This window comes from Ranitomeya imitator, chromosome 1, assembly GCF_032444005.1.
Source record: "Ranitomeya imitator isolate aRanImi1 chromosome 1, aRanImi1.pri, whole genome shotgun sequence".
In the NCBI taxonomy this organism is placed as follows: domain Eukaryota; kingdom Metazoa; phylum Chordata; class Amphibia; order Anura; family Dendrobatidae; genus Ranitomeya; species Ranitomeya imitator.
This window is the reverse complement of record NC_091282.1, coordinates 786485240-786499631: the sequence shown is the minus strand read 5'-3', so window position 1 is coordinate 786499631 and position 14392 is coordinate 786485240. Positions and strand designations below refer to the sequence as shown.

Sequence of the window (14392 nt, the reverse complement as noted above, 5' to 3'; positions counted from 1 at the left end):
TTTGGGTATTTTCAGCCATATAGACCCCTCAAACTGACTTCAAATGTGAGGTGGTCCCAAAAAAGAATGGTTTTGTAAATTTAGCTGTAAAAATGAGAAATCGCTGGTCAAATTTTAACCCTTATAACTTCCTAGCAAAAAAAAAAAATTGTTTCCAAAATTGTGTTGATGTAAAGTAGATATGTGGGTAATGTTATTTATTAACTATTTTGTGTCACATAACTCTCTCGTTTAACAGAATAAAAATTCAACATTTGAAAATTGCGAAATTTTCAAAATTTTAGCCAAATTTCCATTTTTTTTACAAACGCAAAAATTATCGACCTAAATTTACCACTAACATGAAGCCCAATATATCACGAAAAAAACAATCTCAGTTATTACCTCATAAAGGGACACTGGTCAGAATTGCAAAAAACGGCCAGGTCATTAAGGTCAAAATAGACTGGGTCATGAAGGGGTTAAAGCTTAATATTTTTGGAAGTTGGAGTGGGTTATTTTTAGATTTGGCTATCTTAGGAGCATATCGGTTTGTGCCGGTAACTATTACTGTGCAGAATTATTAGGCAACTTAATAAAAACCAAATATATTCCCATCTCACTTGTTTATTTTCACCAGGTAAACCAATATAACTGTACAAAATTTAGAAATAAACATTTCTGACGTGCAAAAACAAACCCCCCCAAAATTAGTGACCAATATAGCCACCTTTCTTTATGATGACACTCAGCAGCCTCCATCCATAGATTCTGTCAGTTGCTTGATCTGTTTACGATCAACATTGCAGCAGCCACCACAGCCTCCCAGACACTGTTCCGAGAGGTGGACTGTTTTTCCTCCCTGTAGATCTCACATTTTATGAGGGACCACAGGTTCTCTATGGGGCACAGATCAGGTGAACAAGGGGGCCATGTCATTATTTTTCCTTCTTTGAGACCTTTACTGGCCAGCCACGCTGTGGAGTAGTTGGAGGCATGTGATGGAGCATTGTCCTGCATGAAAATCATGTTTTTCTTGAACGATACCGACTTCTTCCTGTACCACTGCTTGAAGAAGCTGTCTTCCAGAAACTGGCAGTAGGTCTGGGAGTTGAGCTTCACTCTGTCCTCAACCCGAAAAAGTCCCACAAGTTCATCTTTGATGATGCCAGCCCATACCAGTACCCCACCTCCACCTTGCAGGTGTCTGAGTCGGAGTGGAGCTCTCTGCCCTTTACTGATCCAGTCTCTGGCCCATCCATCTGGCCCAGGGCCGGCTCCAGGTTTTTGAGGGCCCCGGGCGAAAGAGTCTCAGTGGGCCCCCCTCCTTTAACACATACCCGATTTATGATGCACAGATACGGCAGAGAAATGTATAGTACAATGCCAGATTTCACTTCTTACATGAGTGACAGCTATTGTAAATTCTGCAGTGTATATATACAGGACAGGAGGAGTGGTACTGTGCAGTGTATATATACAGGAGGAAAGGTGCTGTGCAGTGTATATATACAGGAGAGGTGCTGTGCAATGTATACATACAGGAGGAAAGGTGCTGTGCAGTGTATATATACAGGGGGAAAGGTGCTGTGCAGTGTATATATACAGGAGAGGTGCTGTGCAGTGTCGTGAGCAGGGCGTTGTTGTATCAGAAAATCTTTTCTGTTTTAAGTTTTTCTATGAAACAAAGACTTTTCTACATAAACAACGTTGTTTGGTTTTGCGGCCCTAACAGATCTGTGCTACAAAGTAACATCGCTCGGGCATTAATGAGGGACCTGATGCTGAATCCTTTCCACAAACCCTAATGACCCAATTAGTGCCCCGTCATTAGAAGCTCATTAAATGCCTCCCTGTCCCGAGCAATCATGTACAGTATGGGGGGATCCTGCAGCCCACCCGTGACTGCTCCATACCATACACTGCCCTCTGTCGCTCTCACTATTATCCTGTGCATTTCTCCTTCATCGTTACCCCATGTTACACTTGTCACCCCCCACTACAGAGTAGCAGGGCAGCCAATGTCACCCCCTCCCGGACCCTAATGGCAGCAGGAAATGTCTGCTCCTCTATTGGGTTGGAACCTGATTTAATCAAGGAATAATGTGGATTTGTTGCCGGTGGCTGCAGAGGAAGGGTTAAGTGATGCCATGTCCGTGGTGGGAGCAGTGGCAGCTGCTGGGACCTGGACAGAGACAACCAATGTTGCTGTGACTGCACAGTGTGACCTGGAGGAGAGAAGCTGAGACTCCGGAGCAGAAATCACCCACATGCCAGCACTGGGCAGAGTCCCTCCAGTCACCAGCATGGGGCCACGGGGCCCCAACCTACAGCCCACATGGCAGCAGCTCCCCTTCCTCCTGGCATCTGGTTAACCCCATTTATGCGGGTCAGATTGTTATATTTAAGGTTTAGCAATAACCTTCATACAGATGGGAAGGGGTTAAGCTTCTTCCTACCCCACTGGTGCAGGTTTGGTGCAGCATGCATGTGTTCTGGGAGAGCTGGGTGGCTGCAGGCTGCACCCCACCAGCTGCTCCTCCAGACATCACCCACATTTTTAGGCAGCAGAGACAGACAGCAGCAGACTGAGCCACAGGACCAACTGCAATTATTGCTGGATACCTTTGCACTCTGGTAGGACTAGCTCCTCCAGAATCTTCCTGATAAGTTCAGCTCAGCAGCACTGTCTGCAGCCAGCCAGGGGCCAGAGCAGAGAACGTGCTCTCTCCGCCCACAAACAGTCACGCTGGCTGCCTTCTCTTAACCCCTATGTGTGCCTGCCTGGCTGCACTGACTGAGTGAGAAGATGCTTGTGTCAGAGCTGGCACATAGGGGTTAAGAGAACGCAGCCAGCAGTGACTTTGTGGGCGGAGAGAGCATGTTATCTCCTGCTCTGCTCTCCCAGCTGCTAGTGGGCCCCCCTTTCTTCCCAAGGCCCCGGCATTTGCCCGCTGTGCCGGGTGCTGACGCCGGCCCTGATCTGGCCCATCAAGAGTCACTCTCATTTCATCAGTCCATAAAACCTTTGAAAAGTCAGTCTTAAGATATTTCTTGGCCCAGTCTTGATGTTTTATCTTATGTTTCTTGTTCAAAGGTGGTCGTTTTTCAGCCTTCCTTACCTTGGCCATGTCCCTATCGCACACCTTGTGCTTTTTTGTTACTCCAGTAACGTTGCAGCTCTGAAACATGGCAAAACTGGTGGCAAATGGCATCTTGGCAGCTTCACGCTTGATTTTCCTCAATTCATGGGCAGTTATTTTGCGCCTTTTTTACCCAACACACTTCTTGCGACCCTGTTGGCTATTTGCCATGAAACGCTTGATTATTTGGTGATCACGCTTCAAAAGTTTGGCAATTTCAAGACTGCTGCATCCCTCTGCAAGACATCTCACAATTTTGGAGTTTTCAGAGCCCGTCAAATCTCTCTTCTGACCCATTTTGCCAAAGGAAAGGAAGTTGCCTAATAATTACGCACACCTTATATAGGGTTTTGATGTCATTAGACAACACCCCTCCTCATTACAGAGATGCACATCACCTGATTTACTTAATTGGTAGTTGGCTCTCAAGCCTGAACAGCTTGGAGTAGGACAACACGTATGAAAAGTATCATGTGATCAAAATACAACTTGCCTAATAATTCTGCACACAGTGTAGATATTCTCTGGAGTCTCTCATAGCTCTCTTCGAGCACTCTCTGGGCTCTCTCCTGCACACAGGGGCAGGGCTGTGTGCTCTCTCCGGGCTCCCTTCAGGTACTCTCTGAGCTTTCTCTGGGAAGTCTCCAGGCTCTCTTTGAGCACTTTCCAGACAGGCTCCGTGCTGTCTAAGGGCTTTCTCTAAGCACTCTAATGTCACTCTCTGGGCTGTATCCTCATTCAGGTTGTCTACTGACACTCTCCAGCACACAAGGGCAGAGCTGTGGGTAGTCTCAGGGCTCTCTCCGAGCGTTCCCTTGGCTCTCTCGGGGCTCTCTCTGGACACTCTCCAGTCACTTTCCTGCCAATCTCTGAGCTGTCTCCTCGCACTCTCCGAGCTGTCTCCTGGCACTCTCCAGGATGTTTCCTGGCACTCTCTGGGCTCTCTCCAGCACACAGTGGCACGACTGTGGGCAGTCTTAGGGCTCTCTCCGACCCCTCTCCTGTCTCTCTCCGTGTACTCTCCAGGCTCTCTCCAAGCACTCTCCTACCACTCTCCGGACACTCTTTAGACTCTCTCCAACACACAGGGGCAGGGCTGTGAGCAGTCTCAGAGCTCTCTCCGGGTACTCTCCAGGCTGTCTCCAGGCTTTCTCCGGGCACTCGCTGGCCTTTCTCCAGGCACTCTCTGGGTTTTCTCAGGGCAGCCTTTGGTCACTGGGCTTTCTCCAGGCATTCTAAGGGCACTCTGCAGGCTCTCTCCGGGCACTTCCAGCCTTTCTACAGGCACTTCCAGGCTTTTCCCCATCAGTCTCTGGGCGCTCTCCAGCTTTCACTGGGGATTCTCTAGGCTGTCTCTTGGCACTCTCCAGGATGGGCTTTTTCTGGGCACTCTCTGACACACATTGAGCAGAGCTGTAGGCAGTCTCAGGGGTCTCTCTGGGCACTCTCCTGGCTCTCTTTCAGCACTCTCCAGGCTCTCTCTGGGCACTCTCCAGGCACCCTCCGGGCACTTGTAGGCCTTTCTTCGGACACTCTCCAGGCTCTCTCCTTGCTGTCATGAGCACACAGGGGCAGGGCTGTGGGCAGTCTTAAGACTCTCTCCAGGCTCTCTGCTGCGCACTCTCTGGCCTATCTCCTGGCACTCTCCAGGATGGGCTTTTTCCAGTCACCCTCTGGCAGGGGCTGGGCTGTGGGCAGTCTCAGGGCTCTCTTCTGGCACTCTCCAGGCTTTCTGGACACTCTCTGGGATCTCTACGACACAGAGGGGCAGAGCTGTGGACTCTATCTAGGCTCTCTCCGGACACTCTCCTGCCACTCTCTGTACTGTCTCCTGGCACTCTCCAGGATGGGCTTTTTCTGGGCACTCTATGGCACACATGGAGCAGAGCTGTGGGCAGTCTCAGGGGTCTCTCTGGGCACTCTCCTGGCTCTCCCTGGGCTCTCTCTCAGCACTCTCCAGCCTCTCTCTGGGCACTCTCCTGGCACTTGTGGGCCTTTCTCCGGACACTCTCCAGGCTCTCTCCTGGCACTCTCCTTGCTGTCATGAGCACACAGGGGCAGGGCTGTGGGCAGTCTTAAGACTCTCTCCAGGCTCTCTGCTGCGCACTCTCTGGGCTGTCTCCTGGCACTCTCCAGGATGGGCTTTTTCCGGTCACCCTCTGGCAGGGGCTGGGCTGTGTGCAGTCTCAGGGCTCTCTCCTGGCACTCTCCAGGCTCTTTCTGGGCACTCTCTGGGCTCTCTACGACACAGATGGGCAGAGCTGTGGACTCTCTCTAGGCTCTCTCTGGGCACTCTCCTGCCACTCTCTGTACTGTCTCCTGGCACTCTCCAGAATGTCTCCTGGCACTTTTTGGGCTCACTCCGGCACACAAGGGCAGGGATGTGGGCAGTCTCAGGGCTCACTCCGGGTACTCTCTGGGCTGTCTCCAGGTTCTCTCTGGGCACTCTACAGGCTCTCTACGGGTTTTCTTTGGCACTCACTGGCCTTTCTCCGGGCAGTCTCTGGGTTTTCTCAGGGCAACTGTCTGGGCTTTCTCTGGTCACTCTAAGGACCTTTCTACAGGTGCTATGCAGGCTTTTTCCGGGCAGTCTCTGGGTGCTCCCCAGGCTTTCACCGGGTACTCTCTGGGCTGTTTCCTAGCATTCTTCAGGTTGGGATTTTTCCGGGCACTCTCTGGCACACGGGGCAGAGCTGTGGGCAGTCTCTGGGCACTCTCCTGGCTCTCTCTCAGCACTCTCCGGGCAGTCTCCAGGCTCTCTGGGCACTCTCCTGTCACACTTTGGGCACTTGTGGGCCTTTCTCCGGACACTTTCCAGGTTCTTTTTGTGCATTCTCCGGGCACTCTCCTACTATTCTCTGGGCTGTCTCCTGGCACTGTACAGGGACTCTCTGGGCTGTCATGAGCATACATTGGCAGGGCTGTGGGCAGTCTGAGGGCTATCTCCGGGCTATCTTCAGCACACAAGGGCAGGGCTGCGGGCAGTCTTAAGACTCTCTGCATGCACTCTCTGGGCTGTCTCCTGGCACTCTCCAGGATGGTCTTTTTCTGGTCACACTCTGGCAGGGGCAGGGCTGTGGGCAGCCTCAGGGCTCTCTCCGGGCTGTCTTCAGGTTCTCTACAGGCACTCTATGGGCTTTCTCCTGGCACTCTCTGGGTTTTCTCACGGCAGCCTCCGGCCACTGTCTGGGCTTTCTCTGGTCACTCTAAGGACACTCTTAGGCCAGCGTCACACTGGCCTTTTAAACGGCCGAGTGCAATGCGATAAAAAAAAATCGCATTGCACTCGGACCAATGTTAATCTATGGGGCAGCTCCCAGCAGCCGATTTTTTGTCGGCCGTTTTACTCTCAGCTCACTCGCACCCATACTGTCACGGGGGTATTGGGAAGACTAAAGCTGATTACCCGGGCCCCTGCGATATCCCTCAGACTAGGGAAAACCCTGTCTATTATATAATATTCATAGGCAGTAATCAGGTGTATATATTTATATAGATATTGATTTTTGTATCATCACATGAAATATTACTTATTTAATATTATTTATATAATTTTTACTGTATTTCATTGTGAATATATATAAATTTTTCTTGCCAGCCGTTTAATTATTGTATTGATCATATATGTTCCTTTTTTGATTATATTTGTACTTAATTGATGTAGCATTTTATATTCTCTACCAATCAGTTTTGGTGTGCCCTAGCCCCCTCACATACTTGTTACATTTTTATTTATTTTTATAATTAACATTGATATATATTAATTTTAATAAAGAAGTGTTATTTGTTGCGTTATGTCCTTTTTAAAAATAAAATAATTTGATTAAAATTCAACGATTGGTTTGTCAGTAAATATTTTTTGGGGGTATATTTCTTACGAGTAATATTTACTAAATTGGTTATATTTTGAATATTATTTGGTATTTCTTTTCTATATAGGATTTCTTTTTTTTCTGTGAAGTATCTGGGTGCTCTCCAGGCTTTCACCGGGCACTCTCTGGGCTGTTTCCTAGCATTCTTCATGATGGGTTTTTTCCGGGCACTTTCTGGCACACAGGGGCAGAGCTGTGGGCACTCTCATGGCACATTCTGAGCACTTGTGGATTTTTCTTCGGGTACTTTCTGGGTTTTCTCAGGGCAGTCTCCAGGCTATCTCTGGGCACTCTCCAGGCTTTCTCCTGGTACTCTACAGGCAGTCTGGGGCCACTCTCTGGGATTTCTACTGGCACTCTCCGGGCTATCTTCTAGCAAGCTCTGGGCTTTCTCTGAGCACTAGACTCTGGGCACTATACGGGCAGTCTTGTGGCACGCTCTGGGCAGTCTTTGGGCACTCTTCAGGCTTTTTTGGGGAACTCTCCTGGCTCTCTCAGAGATCTACCCAGGCTCTCAGAGTTCTTCTCGGGCACTCTCCCGGCACTTTCCGGACACTCCTTGGGCCATTTCCTGGCACTCTTTGGACACTTTTCTGTTTCTCTATGGGCAGTCTCCTGGCACTCTCTGGGTTTTCTCAGGGCAGTCTATGGGCACTCTCCTGGTAGTATAAGGACTTTCTCTTGGCTCTCCTTGGAAATTCTCTAGACTCTCTCTGGGAATTCTCCGGGCTGTCTACTGGCACTCTATTGGCACTAGACTTTGGCCACTTTCTTGGCAGTCTCCAGTCACTATCTGAGCTCTCTACGGGCAGTCTCTTGGCATTCTCTTGGCACTCTCCAGGCTTTCACCGGACAATCTCCTGGCACTGTCTGGGCACGCACCTGGCTGTCTCCTGGCACTCTCTGGGCTTTCTCCAGCCATTTTCCTGGCACGCTCCGGGAAGTCTCTTGGCACTCTCCAGTCTTTCACCGTGCACTCTCCTGGCACTTTCCGGGCAGTCTCCATGCTGTCTCCTGGCACTCTCTTGGTTTCCTCTGAGAACTAGACTCTGAGCACTATCCGGGCTCTATATGGTCTGTCTCCTGGCATTCTCTGGGCAGTCTCCGAAGCACTCTCTAGGCTTTCTCCTAGAAATCTTTGGGCTTTCTCCGGACACTTTCCTGGCACTCTCCTGGCTGTCTCCAGGCACACTCCTGTCTTCTTTCCTGTGGGTTTTCTCCGGGCTCTCACAAGCACTCTCCTGGCTTTCTCAGGGTACCCTACAGCCACTTTCTTAGGGCGCTCTCCTGGCTCTCACGGGCACTCTCCAGGTTTTCTCTGGGCTCTCTTCTGGTTCTCCCAGTCAGTCTCCGTGCTCTTTCTGCCGTGTCCGAGCTTTCTCTGGCCACTCTCCAGCCTTTTTCAGGGCACTCTCCTGGCTCTCTAGGGAACTCTCCGGGTTTTCTCCGCCGTCTCCGGGCTTTCTCCGCCGTCTCCGAGCACTCTCCGGCCTTTCTCAGGGCACTCTCCTGGCTCTCTTTGGGAACGCTCTGGCCTTTTCTGGTCACTCTCTGGGCTTTTTCTGGCCACTCTCTGGTCTTTCTTAGGGCACTCTCTCTAGGCTTTCTCCTAGAAATTTCTGGGCTTTCTCCGGACACTTTCCTGGCACTCTTCGGGCTGACTCCAGGCACACTCCTGTCTCCTTTCCTGTGGGTTTTCTCCGGGCACACTCCTTGCTCTCACAAGCACTCTACTGGCTTTCTCAGGGTACCCCACAGCCACTCTCCTGGCTTTCTCGGGCACTCTTCTGGTTCTCTCCGGGCACTCTCTGGCCATCTCAAGGCTCTCTAAGCCCTTGCTCTCGGGCACTCTCCAAGCTTTCTGAAGGCACCCTCCTGGCTCTCTCGGGCACTCTCCCTGCACTATCTGGGCTTTCTCCTGGTTCTCTCCCAGCACTCTCCTGGCTCTCTCCGGCCTTTCTCCGTGCAGTCTCCGGCCACTCTCCTGGCTCTCTCAGGCACTCTCCTGCCTTTCTCTGGTCATTCTCCTGGCTTTCTCAGGGCACTCTCTGGCCTTTCTCTGGTCACTCTCCTGGCTTTCTCCGACCTTTGTCAGGGCACACTACTGGCTCTCTCTGGGCACTCTCCTGACTCTCTCTGGGCACTCTCCGGTCTTTCTCAGGACACTCTCCTGGCTCTTATTGGGCACTCTCTGGGGTGCTCTCCTGGTTCTCTCAGGCACTCTCCTGCCTTTCTCCAGTCACTCTCCTGGCTCTCTCTGGGCTTTCTCCGGCCACTCTCCTGGCTTTCTCAGGGCACTCTCCTGGCTCTTATTGGGCACTCTCTGAGCACTTCCAAGGCTTTCTCCATCCACTCTCCGTTCTTTCTCAGGGCACTCTCCGGGCTTTCTCTGGCCACTCTCCGGGCTTTCTCTGGCCTTTCTCAGGACACTCTCCTGACTATCTCTGGGCACTCTCTGGCCTTTCTCTGGCCACTCTCCAGTCTTTTCCAGGGCACTCTCCGGGCTTTCTCCAGCCATTCTCTGGTCTTTCTTAGGGCACTCTCCTGTCTTCCCCTGGCCACTCTCCGAGCTTTCTCTGGCCTTTCTCAGGACACTCTCCTGACTCTCTCTGGGCACTCTCCGGCCTTTCTTTGGTCACTCTGGAGGCACTCCAAGGGCTTTCTTCAGCCACTCTCCGGTCTTTCTCAGGGCACTCTCCTGGCTCTCTCCATCACTCTACGGGCTCTCTCCACCATATCTGGGCTTTCTCCGGCCTTTCTCAGGGCACTCTCCTGGCTCTCTGGGGAACTCTCCGTGCTTTCTCTGGCCTTTCTCAGGGCTCTCTCCACCGTCTCCGAGTACTCTCTCGGCCTTTCTCAGGGCACTCTCCTGGCTCTCTCGGCTCTCCCTGGCAGTCTCCGGGCTTTCTCCCGGCTTCGCCCGCACACAGGGGCAGGGTTGCGGGCACAGCTGGCAGAGGAGGCCGGGCACACGTGGAATCTCTCCTCCTCCTGCCCACTCAGGACTCGGGGGTGGAGCCGCTTTCCTCCGCTCCTCTCTTCACTTCCTCGGTGAACTTGTCGCCGCAGCCGCCGGTGCCGTGCAGACATCGCGGGGGATCCTGTGCTCCGCTCCCGCGGCCGCCCGCGGCCATGGCCGGACACGAGTGGGACTGGTTCCAGCGAGAGGAGCTGATCGGGCAGATCAGTGACATCAGGGTGCAGAACCTGCAAGGTACAGACCCCCAAATCTGCAGGGCGGAGGGAGGGGGCGCAAACATAGCCACACGGGAGGCAGGGGCTCCCATCATCAGCAGCATGGATACAGGGCACTACTCCTGGGAACAGCTGCTGCAGAACCTCCATGGGCAGCGACCTGTCATCAGTCCTCACATGCTCTCATGGACCGTTCAGCTGCGTCCTGCTCTGGGTCTCTGCCGGCAGTTTATGAATTTACATCTGGTGAATTATCAGTTCATGCCACGTTCTATAAAGCTTCTGTCACCTGTAGCCATGCTGGGAGTTGTAGTACCCACGAAGGAGGCTAATCACACTGGTATATGTGTAGTTACATTGCACCTTGATATTGGGCACCGCTGCTGCCGAAGCTCTTCAGTCTCCGATCTATAACTTTGATCTTTATCCCCCTGAACTGATCACTGTGGAGGGGGCAATAACTACCCATGTTGTGGGAATCATTAATAATCCTTGCTATGGGACTACAATTCCCAGCATGTGGTCATGTACCCATCTATGGCTCTATGGGACCTGCTGACATTCTTCACAACAGCCAATAACCAAGCTGACAATCCCACCCATGACTGTAACTATTGTGCTTATCTGTGCTGTGATGGGAGTTGTAGTTCCACCGGCTCCTGACCTGATTATCAGAACAGGTGCACAAAGGTCAGACAGCGCTCTGGAAAGTTTCTGCCCCTGGGCACCATGTTTACATGGATCTGCTGCCAAGAATATAAAGGAGCGGAAAAGGAAAGGTGACGACGTCGGTGGGGATCTATATCCACTTCTGGTAAAGCTGGGTGGCAACTGGTATGCTGCCCGAGGGGCTGCCCTTACATTTTAAGTTCCCCAGGTATGTAGTGTTCAGGGTGCAGAATTTCAACAGTGTGTACACAGGAGTGCAGAAAAGCTGGGTGACAACCGATATGGCCACCTTCAGAGCTCATAAAGCAGCTGTCACCCAGCTTTCCCAGGCCTATCTGCCTAGTTATACTGGGTGACAACCGACGTAGAGGCTGCCCTGGCGCTAGCTATACCCAATTTGCACCCTCCCCCATCGCCAATCCTCACTCCATGATGTCCCAGGAAAAGTGGGTGACAACCCAAGGAAGACCCACTGGTGACCCAGCTTTCCCAGGAATGGATATAGCAGGAGAGACTGAGGTCACTGCATTATGCTATGTGCTCCAGGCCGTGCTATGAAGGGTTAACAGGCGCTGACCTTTACTATCTTTTTTTTTGTTTTTGTACAGTTTGTTCTTGTAGACATCAAAGAGCGCAGTGTTGTGGGTGAGCGGTACATGCGGGTGTATAGGGGCGATGTTGTGGGTGAGCGGTACATGCGGGTGTATAGGGGCGATGTTGTGGGTGAGCTGTACATGCGGGTGTATAGGGGCGGTGTTGTGGGTGAGCGGTACATGCGGGTGTATAGGGGCGGTGTTGTGGATGAGCGGTACATGCGGGTGTATAGGGGCGGTGTTGTGGGTGAGCGGTACATGCGGGTGTATAGGGGCGGTGTTGTGGGTGAGCGGTACATGCGGGTGTATAGGGGCGGTGTTGTGGATGAGCGGTACATGCGGGTGTATAGGGGCGGTGTTGTGGCTGAGCGGTACATGCGGGTGTATAGGGGCGGTGTTGTGGGTGAGCGGTACATGCAGGTGTATAGGGGCGGTGTTGTGGGTGAGCGTTACAGGTGAGTGTATAGGGGAGGTGTGGGTGAGCGTTACAGGCAGGTGAATAGGGGCGGTGTTGTGGGTGAGCGTTATAGGCGGTTGTATAGGGGCGATGTGGTTGGGCATTACAGGCGAGTGTATTGGGGCGGTGTTGAGCGTTACAGGTGAGTGTATAGAGGCGGTGTTGTGGGTGGGCGTTACAGGTGGGTGTATAGGGGCGGTGTTGTGGGTGAGCATTACAGGCAGGTGTATAGTGGCGGTGTTGTGGGTGAGCGTTACAGGCTGTTGTATAGGGACGATGTGGTTGGGCATTACAGGCGAGTGTATTGGGGCGGTGTTGAGCGTTACAGGCGGGTGTATAGGGGCGGTGTTGTGGGTGGGCATTACAGGTGGGTGTATAAGGGTGGTGTGGGTGAGCATTAGAAGCGGGTGTATAGGGGCGGTGTTGTGGGTGACTTACATGCGGGTGTATAGGGGTGGTGTTGTGGGTGAGTGATACAGGCGGGTGTATAGGGGCGGTGTTGTGGGTGACTTACATGCAGGTGTATAGGGGATGGTGTTGTGAGTGACTTACATGCGGGTGTATAGGGGTGGTGTTGTGGGTGAGCGATACAGGCGGGTGTATAGGGGCAGTGTTGTGGGTGAGCATTACAGGCAGGTGTATAGGGGATGGTGTTGTGAGTGACTTACATGCAGGTGTATAGGGGCGGTGTTGTGGGTGAGCGATACAGGCGGGTGTATAGGGGCAGTGTTGTGGGTGAGCATTACAGGCAGGTGTATAGGGGATGGTGTTGTGAGTGACTTACATGCGGGTGTATAGGGGCAGTGTTGTGGGTGAGCTTTACATGCGGGTGTATAGGGGCAGTGTTGTGGGTGAGCATTACAGGCAGGTGTATAGGGGATGGTGTTGTGAGTGACTTACATGCAGGTGTATAGGGGATGGTGTTGTGAGTGACTTACATGCGGGTGTATAGGGGCGGTGTTGTGGGTGAGCGATACAGGCGGGTGTATAGGGGATGGTGCTGTGAGTGACTTACATGCGGGTGCATAGGGGCAGTGTTGTGGGTGAGCTTTACATGCGGGTGTATAGGGGCAGTGTTGTGGGTGAGCATTACAGGCAGGTGTATAGGGGATGGTGTTGTGAGTGACTTACATGCAGGTGTATAGGGGCGGTGTGGGTGAGCGATACAGGCGGGTGTATAGGGGCAGTGTTGTGGGTGAGCATTACAGGCAGGTGTATAGGGGATGGTGTTGTGAGTGACTTACATGCGGGTGTATAGGGGCAGTGTTGTGGGTGAGCTTTACATGCGGGTGTATAGGGGCAGTGTTGTGGGTGAGCATTACAGGCAGGTGTATAGGGGATGGTGTTGTGAGTGACTTACATGCAGGTGTATAGGGGATGGTGTTGTGAGTGACTTACATGCGGGTGTATAGGGGCGGTGTTGTGGGTGAGCGATACAGGCAGGTGTATAGGGGATGGTGTTGTGAGTGACTTACATGCAGGTGTATAGGGGATGGTGTTGTGAGTGACTTACATGCGGGTGTATAGGGGCAGTGTTGTGGGTGAGCGATACAGGCGGGTGTATAGGGGATGGTGCTGTGAGTGACTTACATGCGGGTGCATAGGGGCAGTGTTGTGGGTGAGCTTTACATGCGGGTGTATAGGGGCAGTGTTGTGGGTGAGCATTACAGGCAGGTGTATAGGGGATGGTGTTGTGAGTGACTTACATGCAGGTGTATAGGGGCGGTGTTGTGGGTGAGCGATACAGGTGGGTGTATAGGGGATGGTGTTGTGAGTGACTTACATGTGGGTGTATAGCGAAGGTGTTGTGGGTGAGCGCTACAGGCAGGTGTATAGTGGCAGTGTTGAGTCAGGCTGCCGTCACACGGTCAGTATTTGGTCAGTATATTACATCAGTATTTGTAAGCCAAAACCAGGAGTGGGTGATAAATGCAGAAGTGGTGCATATGTTTCTATTATACTTTTCCTCTGATTGTTCCACTCCTGGTTTTGGCTTATAAATACTGATGTAAAATACTGACCAAATACTGCTTGTGTGACGGCAGCCTTAGCCTTACAGGTGGGTGTTTAGGGGCAGTGTTGTGGGTGACCGTTACAGGCGGGTGTATATGGACTGACATCCCACCCCTCGGTTATTCCTGCCTGAACATGTTAATAGGGACATGGGGAGAAGCATGACCGATGAGAAATGACCCATCGAGACCATGATTGATCGGACTGTACATTGTATAAATTGCATAAGTATTGGTCCCTTGGGATGCCGAAAGCAAGAATGATTAATTAGTGGTGGGATTGCAAAAATGAAAGGCGGGCTACTTCTGAATCTCGGTGATCCTGGAGCAGGGTGGCCCTGGAGTTTATGGGCCCCTCCACCCCCTTTTCCCATCTTTTGCTTATTAACCTTCATTCATGTAACTTGACGCTTTGGACCCCAAAATCTCCGACACGGCCCACATCTATCCTGAATCTTTCATATTGTTGGTC

At 51.9% G+C, this 14392-nt stretch overlaps 1 protein-coding gene across 1 annotated transcript in view; it reads left to right on the top strand.

Annotated features, from left to right (window-relative positions):
- The first annotated feature begins 10072 nt into the window (after positions 1-10072).
- Positions 10073-14392, top strand: part of CLMN (calmin) — a 136651-nt gene continuing 132331 nt past the window's right edge. Inside the window, exon 1 of the mRNA XM_069737500.1 lies at positions 10073-10208. Coding sequence (XP_069593601.1) covers positions 10127-10208 — 82 coding nt within the window. The 5' untranslated portion in view covers positions 10073-10126. The remainder of the gene's footprint in view (positions 10209-14392) is intronic.